The sequence below is a fragment of the Beauveria bassiana genome (assembly GCF_000280675.1).
Source record: "Beauveria bassiana ARSEF 2860 unplaced genomic scaffold BBA_S00002, whole genome shotgun sequence".
NCBI lineage: Eukaryota > Fungi > Ascomycota > Sordariomycetes > Hypocreales > Cordycipitaceae > Beauveria > Beauveria bassiana.
The window spans coordinates 584,875-611,201 of NW_007930837.1; the positions used below are offsets into that span (position 1 = coordinate 584,875).

At 54.0% G+C, this 26,327-nt stretch overlaps 7 protein-coding genes across 7 annotated transcripts; 1 reads left to right on the top strand and 6 right to left on the bottom strand.

The window, feature by feature from the left end:
* Positions 1-51: 51 nt before the first annotated feature.
* Positions 52-2,480, bottom strand: BBA_00851 (small oligopeptide transporter, OPT family; the record flags this gene model as incomplete). Its single annotated transcript, XM_008595948.1, has 2 exons — positions 52-1,820; positions 1,880-2,480. The coding sequence occupies 2 exons, from the start codon at positions 2,478-2,480 to the stop codon at positions 52-54; spliced, it is 2,370 nt and encodes a 789-aa protein (XP_008594170.1).
* Positions 2,481-4,680: 2,200 nt separating this feature from the next.
* Positions 4,681-7,292, bottom strand: BBA_00852 (capsule-associated protein CAP1; the record flags this gene model as incomplete). The annotated part of the gene is made up of 2 exons (XM_008595949.1): positions 4,681-6,921; positions 6,987-7,292. 2 exons carry the CDS (start codon positions 7,290-7,292, stop codon positions 4,681-4,683), a joined length of 2,547 nt encoding a protein of 848 aa, XP_008594171.1.
* Positions 7,293-8,053: 761 nt separating this feature from the next.
* Positions 8,054-9,741, bottom strand: BBA_00853 (SPRY domain-containing protein; the record flags this gene model as incomplete). The annotated part of the gene is made up of 3 exons (XM_008595950.1): positions 8,054-9,057; positions 9,104-9,409; positions 9,492-9,741. 3 exons carry the CDS (start codon positions 9,739-9,741, stop codon positions 8,054-8,056), a joined length of 1,560 nt encoding a protein of 519 aa, XP_008594172.1.
* A 1,989-nt stretch (positions 9,742-11,730) lies between these two features.
* On the bottom strand, positions 11,731-12,921 carry BBA_00854 (uncharacterized protein; the record flags this gene model as incomplete). Its single annotated transcript, XM_008595951.1, has 1 exon — positions 11,731-12,921. The coding sequence occupies one exon, from the start codon at positions 12,919-12,921 to the stop codon at positions 11,731-11,733; it is 1,191 nt and encodes a 396-aa protein (XP_008594173.1).
* Positions 12,922-14,531: 1,610 nt separating this feature from the next.
* On the bottom strand, positions 14,532-16,307 carry BBA_00855 (uncharacterized protein; the record flags this gene model as incomplete). The annotated part of the gene is made up of 1 exon (XM_008595952.1): positions 14,532-16,307. The coding sequence occupies one exon, from the start codon at positions 16,305-16,307 to the stop codon at positions 14,532-14,534; it is 1,776 nt and encodes a 591-aa protein (XP_008594174.1).
* A 6,267-nt stretch (positions 16,308-22,574) lies between these two features.
* BBA_00856 (uncharacterized protein) lies at positions 22,575-22,952 on the top strand (the record flags this gene model as incomplete). The annotated part of the gene is made up of 1 exon (XM_008595953.1): positions 22,575-22,952. One exon carries the CDS (start codon positions 22,575-22,577, stop codon positions 22,950-22,952), a length of 378 nt encoding a protein of 125 aa, XP_008594175.1.
* Positions 22,953-23,049: 97 nt separating this feature from the next.
* Positions 23,050-24,180, bottom strand: BBA_00857 (endonuclease/Exonuclease/phosphatase protein; the record flags this gene model as incomplete). Its single annotated transcript, XM_008595954.1, has 1 exon — positions 23,050-24,180. The coding sequence occupies one exon, from the start codon at positions 24,178-24,180 to the stop codon at positions 23,050-23,052; it is 1,131 nt and encodes a 376-aa protein (XP_008594176.1).
* Positions 24,181-26,327: the final 2,147 nt, after the last annotated feature.

Genomic DNA, 26,327 nt, shown 5'->3' on the forward strand with positions numbered 1-26,327 from the left:
TTAATCTTCATTATATATAATCATACACGTTCGTGAATGACACTCTGCAATTTACCAAGTCTTGGGCCCAAATTTCTCGCCATCGGCAAGAGGCCTGATGATCGCAGTATCCTGAACATCCATGGTATTCAGAGCTCCCACAGAACCCCACCAGGGAGCCATCTCCGTACCCGACAAGCTCAGGGCAAAGAAGATGAGGATGGTGCTCAACGCCAAGCCGACATCAAGGCCGGCAGAGGTGATGTAGTTGAACTGCATCCACCAGCCGCGGTACTTGTTACGGATGTATTTGTTGAATAAGAAGCCAACCCAGGCCCAGGAAAGATAGTTGAGGGCCGTGGCGGGTGGAATCATACCACCGCCACCAAAGATAATGGGCCAGTTGACGAAGCGCACAATAGAACGTGGGTTGCGGCGTAGAATAAACCAAGTCACAACCGGGCAGATGGTACCAATGAGGAAGAACCAGAGCATGGACGAGTATAGGGCTCCGATGCCAAACATGCGCTGGGCGCCAATGACACCCCAGATAACAGAGGCGTTGAAGTAGACCTTGGCACCCGGACAGGTAAAATGATTCTCCTGCTTTGCTGTGCAAATGTCGTTGATGGCACCGAGCGCCCAATTCAACACGGCAATCTGGACAATGGAAGACCAAATCACAGCTATAACCTGGCCCATGAAGACGGTTTTCGGTGGGACCTTCATATACATGGCCATCTTCATGTCGCTGACAAAGGCAAGACCCTGGTACAAGGCATTGTATCCGTAAGCCTTGAAGAGCATGTTGGCAACGGGACGGCCCTCGAGCATGTAACTGGCCATAAACTCGGTCAAGACATTGAGACCCAGCTGAACATTGGTTGCACCCTGAATGATGCCCGTAGGAAGGATGAAGAGCCAAGCAATAACCATGGCCACAATGTAGCCCCAAGCAGGCATGTGAGTTTCATAGCCAAGAACCGTTCCGAGACCCATGCCAAAGATGGAAAAGAAGAGGATGGCGTACCACCAGAATGGAACTGGATCGTACTTTGCATACATTCTCGTGTGGACGTCTTCGTCATCCTTGCCCATGGTAGTGAGTCGTAGCCAGATCTCTTTGCTGTGGTTGAGAAAGGTGTGGACCACCAATGAAGAGATGGCGGCGAAAGAAATGCCGTAAGCCATGGTGAAGGTGGCAGAAAGAAAGAGTGGCGAATAAGCTTGGTACTTTTCTAGATCGAGCTCGTAGTTTGGAGTAAGCACGCGGCTGACATTATAAGGCTGAGCAGTATTGTCGTAGCTCTCAGAGTCACTAATGGGGAGGTAGAGGTTGTAGAAGACGTTGCTGTAATGGATGCCAATGTTGGTAATCATCATGAAGATGACAACACCTACAGTGGTATTGGCAATGGCGTGCCACGGGAAAATGAGCGGCGAGGTTGTGTAACCACTAATCTGGGTCCAGTCAAAGGTAATTGGAATCAGAGATATACCAGTCCAGCCTCCAAAGAGCTGATTGACCACTGGACTCTGGGGCTTGATCCAGGTGACAAAGGCGAAGACGCTGAGGAACGGCGCGATGAAACCGGGGAACCAGTACCACAGAAAAGATCCCAGACAGACATACGAAAACCACCTATATCGACCAATAGACCAGCCATTGGTCCTGGCGGGATCGGAGGGGGAGTGGTCGTGCAGGGCGTAGAAAAGTGATGTGTTGATGAGGTTGGTGGGCCAAATCATGGCGGCGGGCTCAACCAGATAGCGACGAAACAAGCCCGCCATACCGAAGCCGCACATGGAAATGGTAAAGGTGAGAAGAAGCTGGAATCCCCCTGCAATTACAGACAACTTAGACTTGAGCCGGTCACTCGTTTAGTCAATGAAGACTTACATCCGAAATCCTGCTTGTAGAATTGCTTCAGGGCCAGAATAATGTCGGTGCTGAAGGCAGAGCCACCTCCAAAACTGACATTGGCCATGATAACAACGAGCGTGTGCTCTTTCTTGTTCCACGGGCCAGGATTCAAGTTGAACTTCAGGCCAAAGAGGCTGAACTGACGATTCGGCAGCGCCCAGGACCAGGCGACACCGACGGGATGGCAGAGTAGCTGGGCCACGTAGGTGGTGATGGTGATGGAAGGCGCGCGCATGCTGAAGAGCATGTTCAGGCCGGAACCGACAGTGGTGAAAAGCATGCCGATGACCCAGGCGCGGATCGTGTTGGCGGGCACATCCTCGTCGGAGATGCGCACGGCGGCGCGGACTTCGGGGTACGGCGAGTCCTCGAGGATGTGCTCGACCTCGGCAATCACCGTCTTGGGGTCCGTCGAGGCCAGCGCGTCGGCAACCTCGTCGATGAACTCATCGGGCAGATTGGGGTCATTGAGATGGTGCCGTTGCACGTTGCGCAGCTGCTCCTGCGCCTCGAGCTGCAAGATATCGCCGACGGCTTGGCTAGCAACGCTGACGCCGCTGGAGTGCTTTTCACCCATGATTCTTGGTTGGACGTCGCATTAAGAGTGCAAAAGGGGAGTTGCTTGGTTTGGGGGCAGGTCCTCGCTAATGGGCCCTTTTGCTGCTGCACATGTGCAACCACGATGCAGCTCTCGTAACTGTTGGGAGAGAATCAATGGAGAACATGAGGAGGGTCAGACGCAGATCCCTGGAAAGCCGTTAATATATATAAACGCCAGGCGTCGGAACCTACACTAGACGACTACCTACATCGTCAACGGGGACAAAAGGTCCCTTGCCATCCTGGTTGTATGGGACACCGGGAAGTTGCCTTCATTGAGCCGGCACGTTATCTCTGTGCTCATGCTATTACCACAAAAGGACCTCTTAAAACCGGGCTGCATCAAACTATGGCTACCCTTGTAGCAAGAAGCACAACCGAGCCACAGAAGCCCCGAATTCTCATCAACGACACCCACTTACAGAGTCTTGTGCGCTCTTGTCATGTGCTATGAGCCCACTAGAATCAAAGAACCCCTACATGGGAACGATAATGGGTTGCAGCGAGGCTGGATCCTCGTCGTCTGTCTGTCAGCAACCAGCCTGGCAGCCTGGCAGGTGCCCGACCGGTGCCAAATCTCCATCGACAGCAGTATCATAAAAGCGATAAGTGGTCACTAGTTGTCAGTCCCCCAAGACCCCAAATTTGGGCGTATCAGTAGTCGAAAGCTCAGGACCGGTGGCCATTGCTATTTGTGGCTTTCTTCCCCGGCCTTGGTGGCTGGTGGGGGTTGATATTAGGGGGCGGTTCGTCGGCGCCGTCTCGGTGACGGGGGCCCGGAAAAGCCGGCACAAGCGCTGTGTGGGCAGAGAGACTTTTGCTCGCGAAAACAATAGGGCCATCAAGATGGGCCTCTCATATAGCAAGGTCTGGTAATAGAATGCCAATGAACTAGAGCTTGCACCGACCCGCTAGTTACGGAGCGCGCCGCTTGAGGTAGAGTTCCCGGGCGTGGCAGCTGATAACATTGACTGATATTACGCATTTAATCATTTATTAGTGGCCTGCAGCTTATCATGCCTATTTGCAGCAGCGGCAAGAGCGGGTAGGCTTCGAACGAGTGAGTATTGGGCAAGGTGCTGGGATGCGCCTGGCTCTGGGGCACACTTTCCACAGAGATTCGCTTGGATACAGTGGCTCCCCGCCTGGGCCTCCGATCCGCTATTTGGATCGCCTTGGCGTCTAGGAGCTCCTTCGCTCCTTTGAAGCCTGAACAAGGGTAGAAATGGCAAAACAAGATGCTGCTTTATTCGCCATGTTGCCGGTTTTCCGACCGTGGCAATGAATGACCCGAATTTCCCTTGCCACCTGCTGGAACGAGACGCAAAGAACCCAGATATGCCAACGCTCGCCGATGATGGCGCTCAACTCTGGGCATTAAAACGCCAGGCGAAGAGCACTATCAACGCCATCGGTAATATGAGGCACATGATTGGCAGCTCCTCCACCCCGCAATGCAGACAAAATGACTTGGCAACTTTTTTCTGCAGAGACATGTCTCACGAGACCAGATACAAAGTTGACTCGAGCAAGTCGAGGTCATGGCTTGCAAAAGTTCGCAGCGTCCCTGCGGACACATATTGACATACTAGTCGCTCAACGAGTACGCGTCACAATCTCTCGTCGTGGCAAGCCACCACATCTCAAAGGTTTATTCCGGGCCGGCGCCGACCTTGGGTGCCTGACCTGCCAGGCTCGTCGCCAATCCCGAGTTCCCCATTTGTCCTGATAGCTTTGGCGGCCGAGCCTGACGATGGACAATGGCGCAGAGAATCGAGTTTGGAGCGGAGACTCGGCCATAGTCCGTACATGTCTAGATCGAACCGCACACCACCTAGACAGGACTGAGACATGCCCGTCGATTTGTTTCACATACGCTCAGGAACTCGCAAAGCTGCGCATCCGCCAGCGAGACAAGCAAACCATCTATATGCTTTGCATGGCGAGCGTCGCAGCCTGTTGAGCAGCCAGCCTTGTCTGATCATCACAAGCCAGCAATCATTCGCTTAGACTCAGACTAGTCGTCGACTGCAGGCGGGATTGATGTCTCACCGGTTCGTGAATGTGAATCTTTCATCTGTCGAGCGCAGTCATGCCTCGCAAGCACTACTACACGTGTCAATTTGAGCCAGCAACTAATGGAAGATTATGCAGTTTCCTCTTTCTGATTCTTCCAATTAGGCTCGAGGCTGCCGGTTCGGGTCCTGCAGCCGCGCCAGCTCCAGCATCAGCCTGTACACGTAAATCGCCATGTCCTCCCTGCGCATAGCCTTACTGTACCACTCACGCCCCTTGACCGCCATCTCTTTCGCCCGCTCCCGCCCCGACGCCGTCGACGTCAGGTACGCGACGAGCTCGGGCAGCTCCTCGAGGCTCTGGCTCACGGGCGCGTAGTGCACCCACGGCACGAGGCGCTCGTCGTGCCACTCGCGCAGCAGCGTCTGCTTCAGCGGCAACGACCCCGACGCCAGAAGCTTATAGTAGCGTCCGCTGATGCCGTTGCCGTCGAGGTCGAACGCGAGCCGCGACCGCAGCGCCGCATCCTTGTCCGCCCATGCGCCCCCTGGGAAGAAGGCGCGCTGCGCCCGGCACGCCCACGCCGCGCACTGAAAGATGCGCGTAAAGGCTACGTTGTATAGACGGCCGTTGAGAAAGGATGACGCTACGCGCTCGACGCTGTCGTTCTCTTCTCGCAGGTAGTAATACTGCTCCCGACCGAGATTTTGCGCAAACCGGACGAAGCGCTGCCGGTGGTAGGCTCGCCAGCCATCATCGTGGGCGAACGCGCCCGTGGTCGAGCCCGCCCAGTACAAGTTGTTGGTCTTTTTGTCAAAGGATGGCTCCTGGTCGGAGTCGTATACGAACTCAGTTTCCATGTAAGCTGGGCTAGGCATCAGAATGTCGCCCATTGTGGAAGGTGCTCCAGTGGAGAGGACGGGCACCATGCCCTCGGTAAGCCGGAAAGAGACTGGGCTGATGAAGAGGCCATGCAAGTGCTCATACTCTGGATGTCGACAAATATCCATTGCCGAAGCCGCATCCTTGATGAATGGCAACGCATATGATTCCCTCTCGTCCTTTGCGTGAGAATTATCGGCTCTATGAGCTACGCATTCTCGTGTGATATTCGTCCATGTCGGCTGGCGAGATAGATTAGTGACTCGTACTTCTATCGTCTTGTCGCTTGGCAGGACGACGGTTGGTTCGTCGAGGTGATTGACCAGGAATCTGACGTCAGGCAGCTCTGCGCCAGCGAATTTGCCTACAGTCTCAAATAAGGAGGAAATGTGACGATCGTACGAGCGATGCGGGTGGTTGCATCGAGCTCTCGCCTCTTTACGGTTATACTCGCAGGACCAAAGCTCACTCCCATCTGCATAAAATGCCGCATCCATAATTCGCTGAAGCTCTACGCCGCTCAGCTTTAAAAATGGCGCGACTTGCTTATGGATCATGTCAAACTCGTCGATTATGGGCGACTTGTGCGCCACTGCAAATCTATACCAGCCTTCAAACCCAGGCGGGGGGTCAATTGCATAGCGCCGACGGTACTCGGCCTGCGCTTCCTCGAAGGATTTCGACTGCCGATGCAGCAGACCGCTAAACTGCGCGTTGGCTCCGCGCATCAAGATATCGACGGGATGCTCGCGATTTGCGCCAAACGTATGCTGCACGGCGCTCTCGGCGCGTCGAATAGCAACCATATTTGCCCCGTAGGGAATCAGCGTCACGAGCATGAATACCCAAAGCGTTGATCGTGATTTGGAGCGGCTGGGAAGTGTATATATTACCTGGCCCAGAGAGAACCCGGACACTGCAATGTGCAGCAGGGGCCGAAAGGCGGATGATTGAAAAAAGGGGCTTTCTCCGGCCATGAGGGTGAATACTCCCATGGACGGAAGAACTGCCCATGACACATCTCGAGTCTGGTTGGCCCCGTCAGTCAAATCACAGTTCATGTCTGCAATAAGTGGGCTCAGGCTTACTAGATGTATGGCAAAGAACCAAGTCAAGCACTTGAATACGGCGGCGGCAACGGTCCTTGATAAAGAACCGGTGGTGAGACCAAATACTAGGGTTTGGATTATGAACGCGAAGGCGACACCAAAAACAACCCATTTCGACAGCTGCTCAATGTCTTGCTCAATGCTGACGGGCGGAACAATGACTGCTTTTCGCCGCCTCCGAGGCAAAAGCGTCATGTAGGCGACAGCAACTGCCATCAGTGCCACGCTGGCATATATACACTTCCTCAGATCCCATATAAAAAGATCCAGAACTGCAACGGCAGCAATGACGCAAGCGGCGCCAAGCGACGTGAAAATGAGCGATGCAGATCCCGAATGATCCCACGTCGCATCTGCGGCGTCACCTTGCATATACCGCTGCGCCGCTAGCAGAATCGGTACTAAAGCAGGCTGCGCTCCCTTGTTAGCATCACCAACAGAGGTTCATTTTATTTCGAGTTACGATGCCCTCTTACATGGAAGCGCGCGGTGCCGTTTTCCGCCCTGCAAAACGACGCCGCGGCGATGCCCGCCGCAAACAGCACAGCGCCGGATTCCTTGGCCGTGGAGGAGGACGGCGGCGCAATCTCCTCGCCTTCGCCGCCGCGTCGTTGGCGCCCGCCCGCTCGCACCAGGAGCGGTAGCAGGACCCAGGCCAGAGCCTCGGAGGGCAGTTCTGTCGAGCGCGTGAGCAGTCGCTGGGTGAGCAGCTCGCAAAACAAGGTCGCTGCGGCCAATGCGGCCATGCGATCCTGGCTTTTCGGTGACAGTGGAGGAGTCATGGCCAACAATAAAAGGAAGGTGGCCAACAAGACACTATGTGACCAAGAATGGGGTTGTTGGCCGCCATATGTAATGCAAACATGGTCACGCTGTCATGTGACTCCTTTTAGTGAGCTGGACCCCCTGTTAGTGTGGGTTAAAGGGGACTCAGCGGCTAATGACGCATCTCTTGTCACTTTGATAAAAAGCCCGAGTTGGAGAGCTTCGACGAGCTTCAAAACTATATTGTGGGACTCGGACTGCCCAAGTTATAGGCATAAGACCGCGGAAGTAGCATCCCGAATTTTCAAGAGACACATGACGTGCGCATTGCTATGACTATGTTATCTCTCTTATCCCACGTGCCCCGTGTCCCGATTTGCTCGAGGTTAAACAGTGTTTCTGGTCTCATTTGACATCCCAGGTTAATTTCTGACCTTTATTCGACATCCCAAGTTACAAAAAAGAAACAATTGGCAAAAAGAGTGAGTGATTTCCACATGCTATACAAGAAAATAAAGGTGGTGGTAAACTCCTCGAGCGCCTGTGCAATAGCATTAAAAATTTCAAATCACGCGACGAAAATGTCCATGATCAGTTTGGCCTGCAAAAAACAAAGAGACAAATTTGCGATTCCCGTTTCCTCCTCTTTTTGCAACGAGGAAAACTCCGAATGCCGTACTGGTGGCACGCCCTGAGTATCAAGCCAAAGCCAGTCGGCATCCGATGCAGTATAGTATTCATAAACAACGTCGTTGAGCACAAATGTCATGTCTTGTGTCTAGACTGCTGATGTAGGGTTATGAGATAGAGGTGTGACTGTATTGGTGGAATCGTCGGAGCTAGATTCGGAGTCGTCATCCTCGGCTGCTTCGGACGTAGAGCGCTCCGAGTCGAAGCTGCTCCGCCTGCGCTGACCGGCCCCCTGTTCGAGAGCATCGCTGTAGCTCGGTAGCGGGAGATTATTGACGGTGGTTCCAGGTGCAGCGGCTGAATTGCCGCGGCTACGGTTCATGACTTGAATCAAGGGCGTGTCGTCGCTGTCCGTGCTTTGTCGGCGACTGCTGCTATCACCATCGGAGCCAGTGGGGCTCGTGTAATCAGGCGGCGGGTTTGTGGCGTCCAGCAGATGCAGGTGAAGAGGGTTCTCGTTGTGTTCTTCCTCCCGCTGTTGGTGGGCAGAGCTGCTTGTCTCACCACCGTCATCAGTGCGAACGAGCTGGGCGAGGGAAATATCGGTTGGACTTCGTAGGGGCCCCGGGCTTGTGGGAAGGATTCGAAAGTTGCCGCTGCGTGTTCGGCCGTGTGAGGCATTGGCGGGTTGCTGTCCTCCGCGGACGCTATACGTAGAACCGCTGAATGAGTGGCCATGACGACGTCCCTGTGGTGGTGCGTAGCCGTCCTTTGTGCCGGACTCGAGAAGAATACTGCCCTGCTCGGAACCGTACGGGGGTGGCGGCGCGAGACTGCCGGTAACCGGGGCGAGTCCCCATTTCTTGACGTTGGCCTCGATGAAGACAAAGCCGGACTGGCCGAGATTTACATGAACCGTGGCCGGGCCGTTGGCGCCAACAGCAGGGAAGAAGTTTTGCGACTTGAGACCGTGAACGACTTCCTCGAGCTTCTTGCCGTTGCGAGTAAAGAACATGGCTCCGGTCCGAGGTCGATACCCAACACCTACGACATCGCCCTGGACTAGGCGGGGACCGTAGGGAATTTCGCTAAAAGGTTGATTGTAGTGGCGCGAACCGTTTGAGTGGTACGCAACCGAGTATTTGTGATAGCCTGATGAGTTAGTCAAAGAGCGTTAGGACAGATCAGTGCAGCATACCTGGCAGGCGGAAGAGCGGGTAGGGCTTGGTGGCCATGCCGATGCCGAGCAGGGTAGATTCAGGCTTTTCGTAAATCTTGGCTTCCCAGTAATAGACGTCGTTCTGTTTGGGCACGGGCAGGTTGCACATGACGGTACATTCTGAATCATAAAACTCAATTTCGGTACGTGCTTCGACGAAGCAATTTGCGATTTCGAGCTCGGGCTCAAACTCCCAGGCGGAGACGCCCTTCTCCTGGATGGCGAGGTACTGGGAGAGGGAAATATCGGTTTGTAGTGATTCGGGAGGGTTAGCGGTTACAAAAGCTGCGCGCAGTTCATGTTGATTAGTCTCGACACAACAGGGACACGAGCGGGACTCGAAATATTTCATCGTGGCGAGACGCACCTTTTGCTCTTAGATAGTCTGTACGGGCCATCTCGTCCATCGTCTCCAAGGCCTCCTCCTCCTCGCGCAAGAAAGCTTGCTCATCATCGTACTCTCCAGGGCGGCCGAGGCGGTCGAGCAGGATGCGGCCGGAGCCGGCGCAGCCCGAGGCCCAAAAGACGAAGACGACAAGGCCGATCAGGAGGATAGAGCCAAATGACGAGACAAGGCCAATGACGACGCCCGTCAAAGCCGACGAGGGGTCTGACATGACGGCGGAGGGCGGCCAGGCAGAGTTGTTGAGGGTTGTGGTGGCTGGAGAAGGCCAGAGCAGCCGCGCGTGACGGTGGTTCGAAAGCAGCAACCGTCGTGGGTGCGACGAGCGGCCCCGTCAGGAATATCGTAGTCGATGTGAAAGTGGACAGTGACGCCGGCGATGCCGCCGCAGCGGTGATCGAGGACGAGAGTGAAGAAACGGCGAGCACTGTGATTTGCTTCGTCGGGTTGCGTGGCGGACGGGCGGGCGGGAGGAGAGTAGGTAGGTAATACGTAGTACCTTATGCTTGCGGGGAGAGCGATGGCAGGCGGTGGCGAAGCGCTCTTCGAGGCGGGATAGAATAAACGGGTTATCGCAGGAGTGAGAAGTGGTCAAGCCACGAGAAAAACAGAGAAAAAAAATGACAAGATGCAGCAAGGTGATACAGGATGGGAAAGGTCGGGGTGCACGGGCAATGACGAAGCAGGGGATTGACTTTTGGGCGTCGGTTTGGGGATTGTTTTGGAGGGAGAAGGAGAAAGCGTCGGAGAAGTGAAAGCGTCTGACGAGACAAAAAGGCGAGCCAAGCAAGGAAAGGCAGGCAGAAGATCGGGGCCAGTGGGTATGGCTGCGCTGGGCAGTGGACGCTCTAAGCGGGTAAACAGAAACTGCCGCTGCAAGACTGACTACACATTGCCCATGTATTGAATAAATTGTGCAGCTTGATACTGTGTGAATCTAGCTCTATTCCAAATCGTCTTTAGTTCTATGTTCTAGTTACCCATCTGTGGCATTCCACGGCTAGGAGAGGGGAAGAGAAGGATCGCGCAAGTGGAGATGCTTTACTGGGCAAGCAGTCAAGCAGTACAGTGGTCCCAGTGGTTGGACGACATCACTCTCAGTCTCAGGCTCAGCGGCTGCTGCGGAGACAAACAGTGGCACTCACAGTTTCAACCCACCGCGCAACCTCTGCGCTCACGCCTCGGGCCAGCATCTACATATCATGTAATATCTTGGAGGAGTGCGGCATGTCTTTACGATATAACACCCCCGCCTGCTTTTCCCCATCTGCAAGTCTATTCCATCGGCCGGCAGACGACATGTAAATGGCTTGCTCTAACTACTCCCACAATGGCCCCATCAGGCATAGCCCCCACTCGCGCGTCGATGACGGAAGTGGGCGGCAGGCGGAGGCGGCGGAATCGTCGTCGTAGGGCAGTTTTTGCTTACCTACATATCCGCGCCATTATCCAGACTTTTATTGCATCCAGCGATACATTCGCGGTTTTGACGAGATCGTGAGTCCATCGTAACTACCGCCTAGGTGGTTACCTACATGGTCTTGAACATCGGCATAGCGCATGATGACCCTGATTTGTCGCCTTGGATGCGACGTAATACATGCCTTTAAATTATGGGGAGCCCTTTTCCCATCTTCCATCTTTTGGGGGGGCAGACAACTCGATGCCGGAGCGGGGCGGCTTCGGTCTCTTGCAGCCACAGGGCAAAGCATAATGCGCGTGAGAAGGCCATCCATCACCAGACATGGAGACAACACACAACGACTGGCAAATAAGAGACCACAAGGAAATAGAAAACAATTTTGAACAGGCAGTGAACTCAAAACTTCAACTGTGGAACTCGATAGGTGAAAGGCTAGCAGACTCTAGTCGTGACCCCTGCTCCGTAATTTCTGGCCCTGCGCTCTTGACGCAGTCCTTGTCACACCTTGCTGGGGTGCTACATAGAGTGCCCGAGCTCCTTATCAGATTTCCATCCTTCCATATCGAATTCTCTAATAAACGCGCAGCGTTGGACTCAGTGGCAGTGCGGAAATCTCATGAATCTCATGTTCAATTTAAAGACGTTACTGTCAAATGCTAATCTACAAGTATCAATCTGGCTGATTGCATCGCGGCTCACGTCATGGCTAGCAACATATCATAGCCTTGACATCATAATTGATCCCAGCTCATCCAACAAGCAATTCCATCGCGCATACCCCTAAAGCTCATCATCCCCTCGTCCACGTCTATAACCCCCCCTTTTCGCCCTCCTCTCCTCCCTCTCCCTCTCCCTCTGCGCCCTCGAAATCTCCGGTCGCGGGTGATGATAGCTCTTGGTGCCCAGCTCGCTGCTATCCCCACCACTTGTCATCTCGCTCCTGCTTCCTGTGCCGCTGCCTGACAGCAAGCTATCCGTTGCCTTGGCGCGCTGAAACGAAAAGTCTCGGCGGTGCGTGCGCCCCTCGTCCCGTAGCCTCCTCGCTTCGACACGCTTCTTCTCCGCCTCGCGCTCCGCGTTGCGATCCGCCGTCGAGTACACCTTGCGTATGCCACCCCCACGCTTCTTGTCCTTGGTCGGTGTGCTTGTCGGCGTGCTCTGCTTGTTGGGGAGGAGCTCCGACTCCGTGCCAGTGTGGCTCATCGTCGCGTTCGAGCCGTCCCACGACGAGCCTTCCGACTGCTTGTTCAGGCCGCCAACCCGTGCCGCCTTTTCGTGCCGGTAGCTGCGCAGCTCATTGCGTGCCTTCATCTCCGCCTCCTCATCCTGCACCTCGCCGTCCTCAACGCGTCGTCTGTTCTGCTTCTCGTCGTACTCGCCGCCGCCGCCGCTGACATCACTGCGCTTCTTGCCTTTTTTGCGCTTCTCGCGTTCCTGACGCCTCTGAGCGCGCTTTTCCTCTCTCTTCTCCCGCGCTGCAATGTCGCTCGCGCCCGCCGTAATGCCGCTCAACCCTGTGCTGTCTGTAATTGTCGTCTTGCCATCGTCCGCCACGTCTTTGTACACGCTACCGCCTCCCAGGTTCGTCGACTCGGTTGCACCCGAAAGTAGCGTACCGTTGGGACCGCGCCGGCGCAGCACCGCCGTCTTGTAGTCTTCCCAATCCGTCTGTTTAAAGTAGAAGCCGCCATTCCGCGCCCAAAAGAAGAACCAAATGATTCCCCCAACGAATGACAGCCCGAGCAGCGCAAAGAGCACAAAGAAGCCCACGTTGGAAATGTCGTGCGGGTCTAGCACGCCCGTTGACGGGTCCTGCTTATTGTTGCTGGGCGTGTCCCGGGTGATGTGCATGCGTGTGGCGTCCGCCAGAGGACCATCAGCCGCGCCGTCCACGACCGCCGATGTTGGCAGCGGAGAGGCGCCGACGACGGCAAACGCTCGTCGGAGTAGCGGTGTCAGAACCGGTGCCATGGTGTCTTGGCCTCTCGATGACCTTCAGGCCTCGTTCCAGTTGTGGTGGATCAGATCGGGGAATAAAGAGATGATTGTCCAAGTTTGAGATATGGATTGGAATGAGAACCCTCTTCGTAGCCGAAAAAGAGGTTAATTGAGGTACGAGGAATGTTTTGTCTGAAATTGTGGGTGAGATGAAAGGCGATCCAAAGGCACGAAGAGGCTATGCGCGACCGGAACGAAGAAAAAGAATCGTTGGTCGTTATGGTTGCGTGAAATGTCAGAAACTGGTCGTCGGGAAGAATGACAGATAATTAGTGTGGTGCAAGAATGGGCAGTCTGCAGGAGAGAGAAAAGCATTGCAGCAAGGATGCTGGTGTTCCTACAGAAACCAGCATCGGGTGGGTGGCTGGGCGGTGGCGGCAAGTGACGAGGTTGGGCTGCCGTGCACCCAACACATCTCATGTAAATAACTAGCTACACTAGGCCCGAAAGAGCATCATAATATACAGACAAGATCTGCGTCATTGAACTCTTAGACGCATTTAGTAGAAAATAGTTTTTGTAACCGTCGTATCGCATCTGATTCAGCCCTTGGTGCGCATTTTGCTCGGCCTGGTCACGCCCGGTGACGCTCAAAGTCAACAAACCCAGTGGATCTCATCTCTGACCCAGCAACCACCGTCACCAAGCACTCAAGTCACTTCACGGGTCCCTCTCTTCCATGTCTAGAACGCACAGGATATTATCAGTCTTATTGCTGTTATCTGTCATAAGTTCCATCGCTCGTATCGCTCCAATCTTTTTGCTGCAACATGCCGTAACCTTTTTTCAAACCAAGGAAACAATTACCGAGGAGAAGGAAGAGGAGCAGAAAGAGAAAAGCATTTGTCTAACCCGTAGCACAAAAAGAAAACCAAAGAAATAACCCCCGACAGATGGCGCCGGTTATTACCGGCCCCAGATCGGCAGGCACACGGTAAAGAGGCGCGAACCTCGTCCGCCTGTACAGTCTATAATATGGCGATGTGCAGTTTCAGCAAAACAAATGAAAGCAAGTGCTCAACAGTCTGGGTGCGTAGCAACCACTTCGCACAGGGTGAGGCGGTGCAACGTACACAACTCTCATCGTACAAGATAGTACTGACGCAAGTTCAGCATGGCTGGCATGCGTCGGAATCTGCTGAACGAAACAAGCACCACACGGCCAGTACAAGTATGAAAGTAAATGAGAAAGAGAAAAAGAAACGAGTGGCAGACAAACTTGCCACTTCAACAGCACTCTAGATCCAAATTCCAGAGAAACAACTGCCAGTCTCCGTTATACACTCCAAATAACGTCCTCGCTAATTAGGTGTGGGTATCATAACTGCTTCGCTCGGCACGGCATCAGCCAGACTGCCTAGCAAACAAGGACAACAGAGTACATGCAGGAGTGAACAACGTTGAGAAAATTTGAGAAGAGTCCAGAAAAAAAAAGACGGGTAAGATTCGGAAAAGAAGCGCAAGTCATAAATGTGTTGATCTGTCGTAGTCAAGGCTCATACTGTGTCATGATGCAAGATATGTCGTGTCGTCATTAAATCGTCGTAACTGTCGGTCGTCGATAGGTTGTCCAGTCAGCGCCCTCAAACGTAATTGCTCCCTTCGACGTACTCATAAGGCGAGTAGGCTGTAGACGTGTATCCACGGGGCCGGTGTTCCGAGTGGCTTGGTGCGCGAATCCGATGGGGAAGAGTCATACGCTGCGGCTCTCGTTCTTGGTCACGACCGTCCTCGAGTTGAAAGACGGTGCTCGACTTGTCACTGCCAGATCGAATCTGCTGCGCGTGACCCCGAGAACTAAAGGTAATATCCGCTCCGCCCTTAAATTTGAGTTCAGATTCGCCGATTTTGATGGTGACGTCGTCTGTGCCGTTGTTTGATGATGAGCGTGTGATGCCCGTGGTGTAGCTGCGACGATACTCACTATCATCACGGCTGCCGCTACTGCGCGTGGACTGACTGCCAGGGTTACCGCGAGTTGCCTTTTGCAGCATCTCGGCGGTGAGCGGCATCTTGGGTCCGCCAGTGACAGCATCCTGATAATCCTGAGCATCTCGAATCTTGGAGTCTGCGTAATGGGCCTCGTATTTGGCGGCAGCACGAGGCGGTCCACCGTAGGCGGGGGCCTTGCGGTTACGCCGCCCGGCCGGAATGATGTCAACGGTTTCGTAGTGTGAGCCACGCCTGGGCCGTGCCGGGTCTATGTAGCGCCTCTGCCGATAAGAGGGCTCAGGAGACATGTCTTGGAACAGCTCGTGGCCGGGATCATACTCTTGATAGTCGTAATCATCACCATAGTTGACCGAGTGCCTGCTGGCAGATGGCCTTCGAGGCTGCTGGCTTACCTGGGGGCGGCCAGGAGGTGGACGGTAGGGACCGTTGTGCTGTGGGGCAGCGGACATGGTGCGCTGGGGCATACGGTCGGGAGGCGGCATCATTCTGCGATCACTTTCAGCTCTGGATGGGCGCGAGGGACGGCGCATGGTATTAGGTGCCGACTCGTCGCTATATTCATCTGGGCTATAGCCTGGAGGAATACGCTCGGGGCCACCGAGGGCACCCATGGCGGAGGGAGGTCTCGACTCGAACCTAGCCTTGAGATGGTCACTGTAACCAGGGTGGGGAGGACCAACAAAGTAGCCAGGGGGAACCATGCCCATAGGCGAAGGCGGAGGCATGCGAGGAGACATGTCATGCAAGTGAGGAGGAAAAGGCATGGGAGGACCGTGAGGACCAGGCGGAAAGTGACCAGGCGGAAAAGGAGGGTGATGCCAGACCATGCCCGGTGGCGGCGGCGGAGGAGGGAATGGCTGTCCGTCATAGTAGGTGGCAGACCTCGAGGCAGGGCGAGGGCGGGAAGCGGGCGCAGCAGGTTGCTGATAAACGTAGCGCGGGTATTCATCAGATACGCCTCGAGCCATGGAGAGAGGAGGACCATGCTGAACGGCAGGCCTCGTCTTTTTGGAGGATTCCTTGGGGGAATGGCCCTGAGAGCGGCGAGCCTCGGACTCGCGCGTCTTTCTCTCGTGGCGGAGGCGCTGATGCTCGCGCTCGCGATCACTCTCGTACTGGAGAGAGGACCTGCGACAGTCGGTCTGGCGAGCCCTTTCGCGGCGGGCGTCTGAATCTCTGTGTTTGTCGGAGCTCTTGTGGGAGGAGCGAGCCGAGTCGGACTCGGTCAAGCTGGCGCGTTTGGAGGAGGAGCCTGTCATGATCCTGCTACCGACGTTGGGTCGATTTTTGGATGGTGGAAAGTCGTCGGCGACGGCATAAATTCTGGTGCCCTCGATGGAGCTGCCAGTATCCTCGTTGGCATCGTCGACGTATGCCGCATATGTGCCGTGCTGGGCGGGCGCCATGACGAGGAAAAGTGAGAAGCGTCGAGGCGCTGAGGGTCAGGCAGCGCCTGGGACAGGACGAAACGGTGTCTCCAGTCGATGGCGGTAGCGCAGAGCGAAAACGATTAGGGCGGAATCTTGTGTGCGGAGCGTTCTGCGCAGGAATAATAGATCCTATTCGAACAAGTCGCAGTACTCAATAAAAAAAGAAGAGAGTCGAGAGAGAATGTTTCGCTGAGGTGAGCGAGTGATTAAGCGTCAGAAAAAAACGACAAAAGCGCAAAGGGTGGACGATGGGCGGTGACGAGAGGGCAGGAAAGGAATAGCGGCAATAAGATAAACGGGGGGAAAAAAAGTAGCGAGGCAGCTTAAAAAAGCAGCAGTAGCTAAATGGGAAGGGAAGGGACGGGACGTGAGGAGCTGGCTGGAGCTGGGGCAAAGCGGGTGAGTGGGCGAGTGGGGTCGGGCACGAAGACCAAGGGCTCAATGGCACCCAGAAGTTGGTGGGCGAAACGAGAGGCTGGATAGGCAGCAGATGGTGCAGGGTTGTGTTTGTGGTGAAAGCGAGTGAGGAGGGGAGATGAAAGAAGTGAGGAAAAAAATCAGCGAGCGAAGGGGGGCAAAGAGAAGGGAAAAAAGCAAAATGGCAGCAAGCAAGGCGATGAAGAGAGGACGAGGCGAGGGGATACAAGGGACGACAGCAACGACGCTAGGCCAGAGCGTCGATTCGTACGAGCAGAATGCGATAGGGAAGAAGTAGACAGGGACCTACCTTGACCCGGATATTGGTGCACTGATCGTGCACGATAATATCAAGTAGCGAGCACAGCAGTGGTGACAATAGGTACGAGATGCTTGGTATCAGCGCTGTCGAGCGAGGTAATACCAGCAGGCAGTTGGCAGGGTGGCGTGCAAGCAGACAACTCCGTGGGGAGGCGAAACAAGCAGTGCACGGGGTTGGATGATGATGCTTATTATCATAAGCCAAGGGTGGTCTGATGCGTGAATGGCTGATGGGCAGACAGAGTGCAAAGACAGCAATTGCTGGTGGTACAGCTGCAAGGTTGCTACCAGGCGCACGACATAATATTTATTACCTTATTGGCACGTACTGTTCTTTGGTACCTACTTATTTATCTCTTTTTCTACAGGACTACCTCTTGAGCCTTGAGTGAATCATGGCGCAGTTACTGGGCCACCAACGCAGTTTCAGCGCTCTAGCAACGCTCAAAGCACGCCGCGCGCACAACGAAGTAACTCATGTACCATTGTTAACGTACGATTGGCCCAACTCAAACTACTCTCTGCCACAGACGCACATCTATTGAGTGTCTGCTACATTGATTCCTGCAGCAGTACCTATTTAGTTAGCAGCTGGTATTGGCGAACTTCTACTAAAGTCGCGACCACAGCAAACCACTAAGAATACCTGCCTCGACCATCATCATTTGCCCTGAGCTCCATGTACCTACCTGGGCTAACCAGCCAACCACCTGGAATGCAAAGGAAAGAACAATTTTTTTCTTATATATGCCTCGAAAATGCTGCATGTCTCTGCCACAAGCTCATGCAAGCCCGGACACTAGTGCGGCCAGATGCCGGACACCACAGAACAAGTGACTTGGGGTGGGAGTAGAGGCAGAATTTCTTTCTTCCTCCTTTTTCGCCTCTTGTTCATTCGTACGGCGGCCTCGGCCCGGAGGGTGGATGGATGCGCCTCGCGAATGTCGTGAAACGTCGAGGGGGCCATATAAGAGGAGCATCGTTGTTGGCGGGAAAAAATGGAAGGAGTCATGGCGTAAGAATAGCAAACAAGGGAACCGATAACGGAAAAGGAAACAGGGTTGACATGAAATGACAAAGTTTTGCCCTAATTGAATGAAAAAGGTCGCAGAGAGAGTCACAAATCGGCTGTCAACTGTGTAAGGAGCCTTTCGGGCTGCCATTCATTCCGTCTAGCTGGCAAGCTGGGTGTCCTGGTATCACGGACAACGATCTCGGTAGCGCAGCAACCCGCGGTCGTGATTTGGCCTGAAATGCGCGCCGTGTCAAATTCTTCTTTACATTGCCCCTGAATTATTTCATGATCAAAATTACCTTGGTCTTGCCATCCCAGCAACTTATTCACGCCGAATTCAGAGAAGGAAGGTAAATTTTAAGAGTGCATCGACTGCAGGCGTGCAAGACACACATCCATCACCAGGTGCAGCCAGCCCAAGGAGGTGGGGAGCGAACAAAGTGCAAGGTACACCGTACAGACAAGTAATAACTTGCGCGTGTGCACAGAAATGCCAGCGCAGCAAACCGACCGGGGGGAAAGTAAGGAAAGAGAACAAGCCACTTTTCACTTTCTCATTACCATGCGATGGCGGAGCAAATCAAATAATAAAAATAAAAATAAGACAGAGGAGGCAATTTGAACTAGCCAGGCCCGTCTAGCCTTGGGGGGCGATTGAGCGTCCCAAGGCTGTGGCGCTCGGCATATGGCGGGTCCATCTTTTGCTTTCCTTCACGTTGTGTGCCCAACCCATCTTGGGCTGCGGGTGATTTTGCCAGGCTGTCCCTGAAATTGTAAACATGCCAAAATCCCAACTTTGCAAACAAATGGCATTACTAAAACAAAAAGAAACGATGTTTGCTTTTACTCCATTTCAGTCGGCTAGTGACCGTTGCTGGGCAAGAAAGTAGTCAACGGCTCGTCCCGTTCTACACGCCTGGAATGAACTAGTCTCGTCGGCCTTGTCGCCCTTGGACAGCCCAAGTTACTGCGACGTAAACGGCTGGGACATGATACAAGAAATTCGAAGTGTCGAATTTTCGGGACCATCAAATCAAGCCAATTCACAGACAGGCAGTGCAAGATGACATATCTGTTCTTGCGTCCAAAGTAGTCGTGTTACGTCAGCAACTGATGCCAGCTGGCTCTATTGCTTCCAAGTAATCTGCCCATTTATGCTGATGATTGATACTGATGGTGAAATTGATTTTCATTCTCTTTTCAATTAGATATTCATGCAGCAGGCCCCGCTCTTCAGCCAATCGTTGTCGACGCTACCCATGTCGATCCAATGTGTACCAGAGTCACCACTCACCTCCCCATCGCCCAAAGTGGAACCTTGGCTCGTAAGTCATTTGCTTGTTTGGTCTGTCTCTGCTGCCCAACATCAAATGCTTGTTTTCTGTCGGTTGGCGGAAAAGAATGGACTGGTGCGTCGTGCAACAAAAGACACTGACTGTGTTTCTGTTTACTGGACGGTCTGGACCCAATTCCGGACTTCCACATCCATCACCGATTGACTTCTTATCGTGTCAGTTACTCTCTTGCTTTGCAGGTACTGATCGATAACCGCCCCTCCTTTCTTGCCCCGAGCCGCGTTTCCATTCTCCCCCCATTGATAGAGTACATCGCGGCTGCTGCATCTCGCATCAGTGGCATCACACACGCACATCTCGCAGCCCAACCTTGCGTATGTAGCCATTTGATCCTTCTCAAACAAACCACCAGGGCGAAGGCTCTTGCGATTGGCATTTAACGGGCCCAGTGACCTTGTTCTCGTGCATTCAACAAAATCACCTCCCCACCATCTCCACCACGATGAAGCAGGAAAGCTGGTCCGGAAAAGTCACTGGACTTTTCGCTGTACACACAGCATCTCGAGATGATGCCGTCCGACTTCCTGGCTGCATTGCGCTGGTTTCTGTTGGCAGCGTCGTACCATGATGGCACAAATGGCTTCATATCAGGTATCTACCGGTGCAGCACGAGCCTGAGCCCCCGTCGACGGTCGTTTTGCCACACTGCCAACTGCCCATTTCCTTATTCATCGCTGCGACGGTACGGATACTTGCAACCACCAGCCTTTGCTGCTGCAACTTCCAAGTACCTCGCTCGCCAGCCTCCAAGATTAAAAACTAAATAAGTTAGTTCAAAATCCTTCCACATCTTCCCGATGGAAGCCCAACTGTGGGGAAGGCGGAAAAAGCATCTGGCTTGGGCTTGGCTACTTGCTAAACTCAACCTGTCCCTCTCCTCTCCGCCGCGGCCCCTCCAAAAAGCTTCTTTGCTTTGGATCAGCGAGGTGCTCCGCCCAGTCTCGTTTCTACCTTTTTTTTATTCCGTTTTATTTCTATCATGAATTTTCCTTTGTAGCGGCCAGTCAGGCGGGTCCTAGCAACTTTGTCGTGGTCATCTTGCTCCAAAGCGGGGCTGATGTCTCACCCTGCGAGCTTCCCATTGAACACAAGCTCGTTGAAATTCGGAATGCTACATCCCGATTTTCACGCTTGGAAATCGGCATCATCATCTCTGAAGCACTAGACACAGACCTATAAGCAATAATCAGCCCATATCACCGCGGCTTCGACGATGCTGACGGCGCCAAACAAAAATACCGTGGCAGCATCGACACTTGCTCAAATAGGCCCTCACCTGCTGTCGTGCAATTGCAGAATCGAGAACGAGAAAACATCACCACCAAAGGTTGACTCATCTCGTCCGACCATCCCCCACCCAGGAATCGAGCAGTAAAAAAGTGTCGCAGCTTCTAACTAGTTCGCATCGCAAGCACCGCGTCAGCCACCACCATAATGCCCCCATGCAACTACCGTGGCTTATCGATGCAACCTCGGCCGCCAAGTGAGCTCTCACATCCGGTGTCGTGCTTCTGCACTCTTCCCGCTCCCAGAACCTTGATGATTACCAGAGGAACGCTTACGCCAGAGGCCAAGAAATAACAAAGCAGGGAAAATAAGAATGGCTAGTGGTGCGATCCAGGTTGGAACACAAGCCGCGAAGCCCAAGAAAACTACCTATCGACATACACCACATCATCGCCCTTACCCCATTGGCTCTCCTTCTCGACGGCAAGTCGCTCTTTTCCTGACCACCTAGCCAGCGCATCAGGTGGCGTCTCAGTAAGGCATTTCTGCGGCCCCCCCCCCCCCCCCCTCCCCGGGATGAGTAATTATCGTGTCTATCGACTGCTACTTCCTATCCTACACCCGTCCGCTTAGCTGGGCACGTCAGAGCTGGGCGAGCATTTAATAGCTTGAACGGCTCTGGTTTCAAGTACAGCCCGTTGTGGCTGACTGGTCTGAACCTGACTCGATCACGGCTTTCGCCCATTTCATGCAGCCCGTTCTAGCCTCTCCTTTGCGAATTACTCGCAGGCGTTAGCTGACCAAGATCAAGAAGTCCGCCTGTATACTAGTCGAGCCCGGACAGTTGATGCAGCACATCATTGGCGGGCACCTGATGTGCTGCAATGTATCCTTTCTGTCAATGCAGCAGGCACACAACAAGAGAAAAGATACAAAAAGTTGTTACAAGTCATTCCCGCCGCTTCAAGCTGCATGCATCGCGGGCATATGACTATCTTGTCAACAGAATGGGTAGAATAAAACAACAACACGTACCGCTGGCTGCTGCTGCCTTGCCGTGTGCCCTGGACGTGGTGCAGCATGTCGGTGGCGTGTTGGAGTTGAGAGCGCTCTGCAAGACTTGCCCGCCTCATGCTAGGCCATGTCTGGCACTTTTGCCACTCGAATACACGAGGACGCCCGCTGAGAGCACGGCGAGCTCCGTCTACCTTTGTTGAGTGCGTGGTCGGGGCCCCGGGCACACGTGGTTGGTGATGGCTTCATCTCGGCAGTCTGCTAGGCGGGCTCAATTAGGCCAAACAGCCGATGGAGAGACTTGCTAGATCTCGGGGCATCGCGCATGCTGCTACCGCTCTTTCTACTGCTCAGTTCTTGCCAATGCCTCTCGCTGCAGTTTTCTTGGTTTGGCTTTCGGTGAAGCCACAATCCACCATGCAATGCAGCAGCACTCAAGAGGGCACGCCCACATGTTGGGTCGCGTAGCCGTCATGACTCTCTTGACAGCTCACGCAGCGACATTCCTAACAACGGTACCTGCCGTGGGCGAAAAAGAACTTACTGTCCATTTTTCATCTGCAAAGCTAATCGAACACGAGTAGCGGTGTGCTCCTATCCTGCGGATAGGGAGACACGAAGACTGCATACATGCCTCGCTTATATTGATGTTGCCACCACCACTACTCTGCCCCCCAATTTCACGTACTTGGTACTGCTGTGAAACCACACTCTTATTCCAGAAACCGGGATATCGCGCCATTACCGATCCTCCCTCGCTCCAGACTCCGAAGACCATCATCCACTCCCCCACGTCTGATCTCTATCGTGTCGGCAGCTGCACCCTTGTCCCGACTCCCGGGGTTGACACGACGTACTTTGTTCCGCAATTCCAGCAACGCCACTCGTTGCAAAATGTCCTTATTAAAGTCTGCTTCTCTGGTGACTCGTATGCTCGGAAATGGCCGCTGCGGATACCACGCGGGCTTTATTTGCATGATTAATGGCGCGGGAAGGCCCGTCGTCGTTGTCTGCGTTGGCGGCGGCGGCGGCGGCGGCGGCGGCGGCGGCGGCGGCGGCGGCGATGACGCATCAACCGCGGTGCTTGTCGTGTGCCGTGGTGGTTGCAGGCCGACGTGGGCTCCGCGCGACCTCGGACAATACTCTGGGGTTGCACAAGGTTACCTGCGACGACGATGCAGACATGGCCAAAGGATTGCCGTTTCCATTTCGTCACACATATCTCTAGGACAGCATGAGGTGCGGTCGGTTTTCATGTTACTCGTCCTCTGATGCTGTAACTCATTGCTGCCATTGTAGTCTTGATCATACATGTATTTTTGATTGTAAATCTATCATTGCAAATGAAAACCATATAAACAAGGAAGATCTAAACGGGAATATCCAGGTCCGCAACCACGGGTCGATGGTCCGAGATGCGCACATTGTCGTCGAAACTGTTGGCCAGGACGCCAAAAGTCTTGATCTTGGCCGCCCGCGGCTCCTGAATGAATAAAAAGTCAATGCGCTGCGGCCATTCGCCAGGCTCGCCAAAGCTCGTGTACGTCAGGTCGTTCCCGTAGCGCTCCTCGGGCGGCACCAGCTCTGCAACATCTGACATGCCCGAGCCCTCGGCCACCATGACCTTGTACGCGCCGTCATCCGGAGTGCTGTTGAAGTCGCCGCCGACCAGCACGGCCGCGAGCCCCTCACCGCCGCCGCCGCCGCCGCTCCACTCCTTCGCAATAGACAGCAGCAGGCGGGCGCTGTTCTCGCGGGCCTTGACGCCAATGTGATCAAAGTGCGTGCTCATGACCACCACTTTCGTCCCGCGCGCTCGGTGTGTAAACTCGCCAATCGTGACGATGCGGTTCAGCGCCGCGTCCCACCCACGGGACGGCCGGTCTGGCGTCTCGCTCAGCCACCGCGTCTCGCTGTGCGTGCAAGCCCACGTGTCGGACCGGTAGAATATGGGTGAGAACTCGCCGTCCGAGGGGCGCGCGTCTCGTCCGCGCCCGATGTGCGCCCACCCGGAGCCTAGCCGCGCCTGCACGTCCTGCACCTGCGACTGGAAGCACTCCTGCAGGCATAGGAAGGCACTCTCGTGGCCCTCGGTCAGGAAGCGCAGCTGCGTGGCCAGCTTGGGTCCGCGCACGCGCCACGGCTGCTCGCCCGTCACGGGGAAGGGGTTGGCGTTGCGCACGTTGTACGAGACTAGCCGCAGCGGTATCGTGGCCTGCTGCGCCGCCGCCGCCGTGTCAATGGCGACGTGCAACGCCGTGTCGGTCGCAATCGGGCCGGGGGTCTGCTGCTGGTTCGACTCGCCGCCAGCGGGAGGGACGTAGACAAAGGTGCCGGGCTTGCCGCCGCCGTTTTGAGACGTCATAGTGGGTAGCCGCTGCGTCGCGTAGAGGTGCCAGGTGAGGGCGGCGAAGAAGGCGAAGAGCGAAATGAGGGCCAATTGGAAAGTATACGAGTTGCGTGCCGACCGTCTTTTCGCCGCCAGTGATGTGCCGGGCATCAGATGAGAGCGATGAGGGATAGATGAGAAGAAGCTACTTTAAAGTAATTTCCCCTCCGAGTTAATAAATATGTTCCCCAGAGAAATGTAGTACCGTCACGTGTGTGTTTTTGAATCGTTGTTGCGGGACGCGAGCGTGGTGGAGAGGTGCTACGTCAGGACCCAGGAGGATAGGCTCGGGCTGCGGGGAAAATCAACAGAAATGAGCTAATCTGGCCCGATTTCGAGAGATGGCGTGGCACACGAAGAAGCTCTAAATAATCGGAGACATGTTCATCATTAACAAGAAACAGTCAAAACAGGGTTGGTGGTGGATCAAAGGAATTGCGATGAAAATCTGCGAGAAACATGACCACCTCGTGGCTCCTCCCAGTCTCCCCGCTCCGGACCCTTGGCACCCCGACAAGCCCGAGAAACACGAGCCCCGTTTTCCGGCCCCTCAAGGTGGTAATGGTGGAAACTTGCCAGCTTGATGGTTGCAATGCTGTTTGCAGTTTACAGGCGAGAATCAGAGGCCATGTGCAAAGAAGGTCTAGCCAGCTTGGACGCAAACCAATAGTTAATACCAAAGTGCTTTATATAAGAGTTGCTCAGGGGATCAGACGCCGCTCGGTGTGTCGTTCCGTAGGACAAAGGGCTCTGCTTTCAATACGCTAGCAATCTGCAGCCGACTTTTAGGAGGTAGGAGTACGCAACTAGAAAAAGGGTAACTGAAAAGAAAGAAGGGCATAATGAGCAATTCACACTTGCAAGGAGATGGCTTCTGTCATATGGTGCGGCCAGAGCCATAAGTATACGTTAAGACACGTTGCCAAAAGCTTCTGGTGCAGTAAACGATGGCTGTTTCGCTCATGTAATTTAGTTATTGTAAGTGTCTGTGTTCTCAGAACTTCAGCATGTCTCATTAAATCCTTTAAAAGCATACGCAGAGGTCTTTCCGCATAGAATCTTTGGACAGTCAATGCATGGCCTGCCACCAAACTCACGACCTATCGATACAAGACCGCATCCAACGCTATATGGTGTGTTCCAACTCTCTGGTTGAAGATCTATAGGGGATTAAAAAGGGAAATGCTGCGTATAGACTTACTGGCAATCTACTCCCTCAAGTCCCTGTAGACTCAAGGAAAAGTGCCAAATGTCTGGCTACTGGGTCACTACCGATTGATGTCGCTTCCGCTCTGTAGGAAACATTTGGAACAGCTCTCTGCTAATGATCATGATGTCGGTTGTCTACGGATCTACTGGGGTTGGCGCTGAAGAATTCGAGGTCGCCACGAATGCTATGTCGCATGTGGCAACCAGAGATGCAACATGTGATCTCACGAAAAGATTGCAAACTGAATCAACATCTGTTTGCAACAAGATACCGAATAAAGGTATTGAATTTGCGTATATATTCACTCGGGATGGACATATTTACTAGGAAAAATACTTGGCGCCTGCATGTCAAAATCGTGATGCCAACTGCCGTTGTTTAAAACTATTCGGGGCGGATGCATGCCCGGTGTGGCGGCGTCGCCTTGTTTCGGGTGTATCATAGTCGTCCATCATCTGACCACAGCATGAGATGTATACTTCGGTGATATAGTGGTTGCACGAAAAATGGCACCGGTATTAACGCTGTTGGAAAAGGTAAAATCCTGGGTAGTGTCGCTGTGCAGTCGTGGCCAAAAAGCCTGCGGGAAAGGCCAGCTCGTCAAAGAAAATGTATACCCTGCGCGTATTTGCATACTGTAGACTTCCATATGTCCGTGTATCGAGAAAAATATCTTGCTTCCGATATCAAACGCAAGAGATGTGCTTTATGATGGTCGTCATACCTGGTAGCACGAATGACGTCGGATTCAACACCATCAGAGGCAACATAGCCCCAGATCACGACAGCAACGCGTCAGTCGCATTCATCGCTACTCTTGTACGCACGCCAGATTGCGCAGTTGATCAACCTGTTTCTCGCCCTTGCACAATCCAAACGCGACCAGCTGCGCCCTTTCCCGGCACTTCCGCTGAGCAGCCTCCCAAGTGTGAGCGGCGGCAGCAGCATGACGACATTCCCGACGCAGTGCGGAATAACGTGTGGTATCTCCGGGGTCTTGCAGGCTCGCGGCCAATATTAGGCCAAGGTGCGAAACGAAGTGGTCATG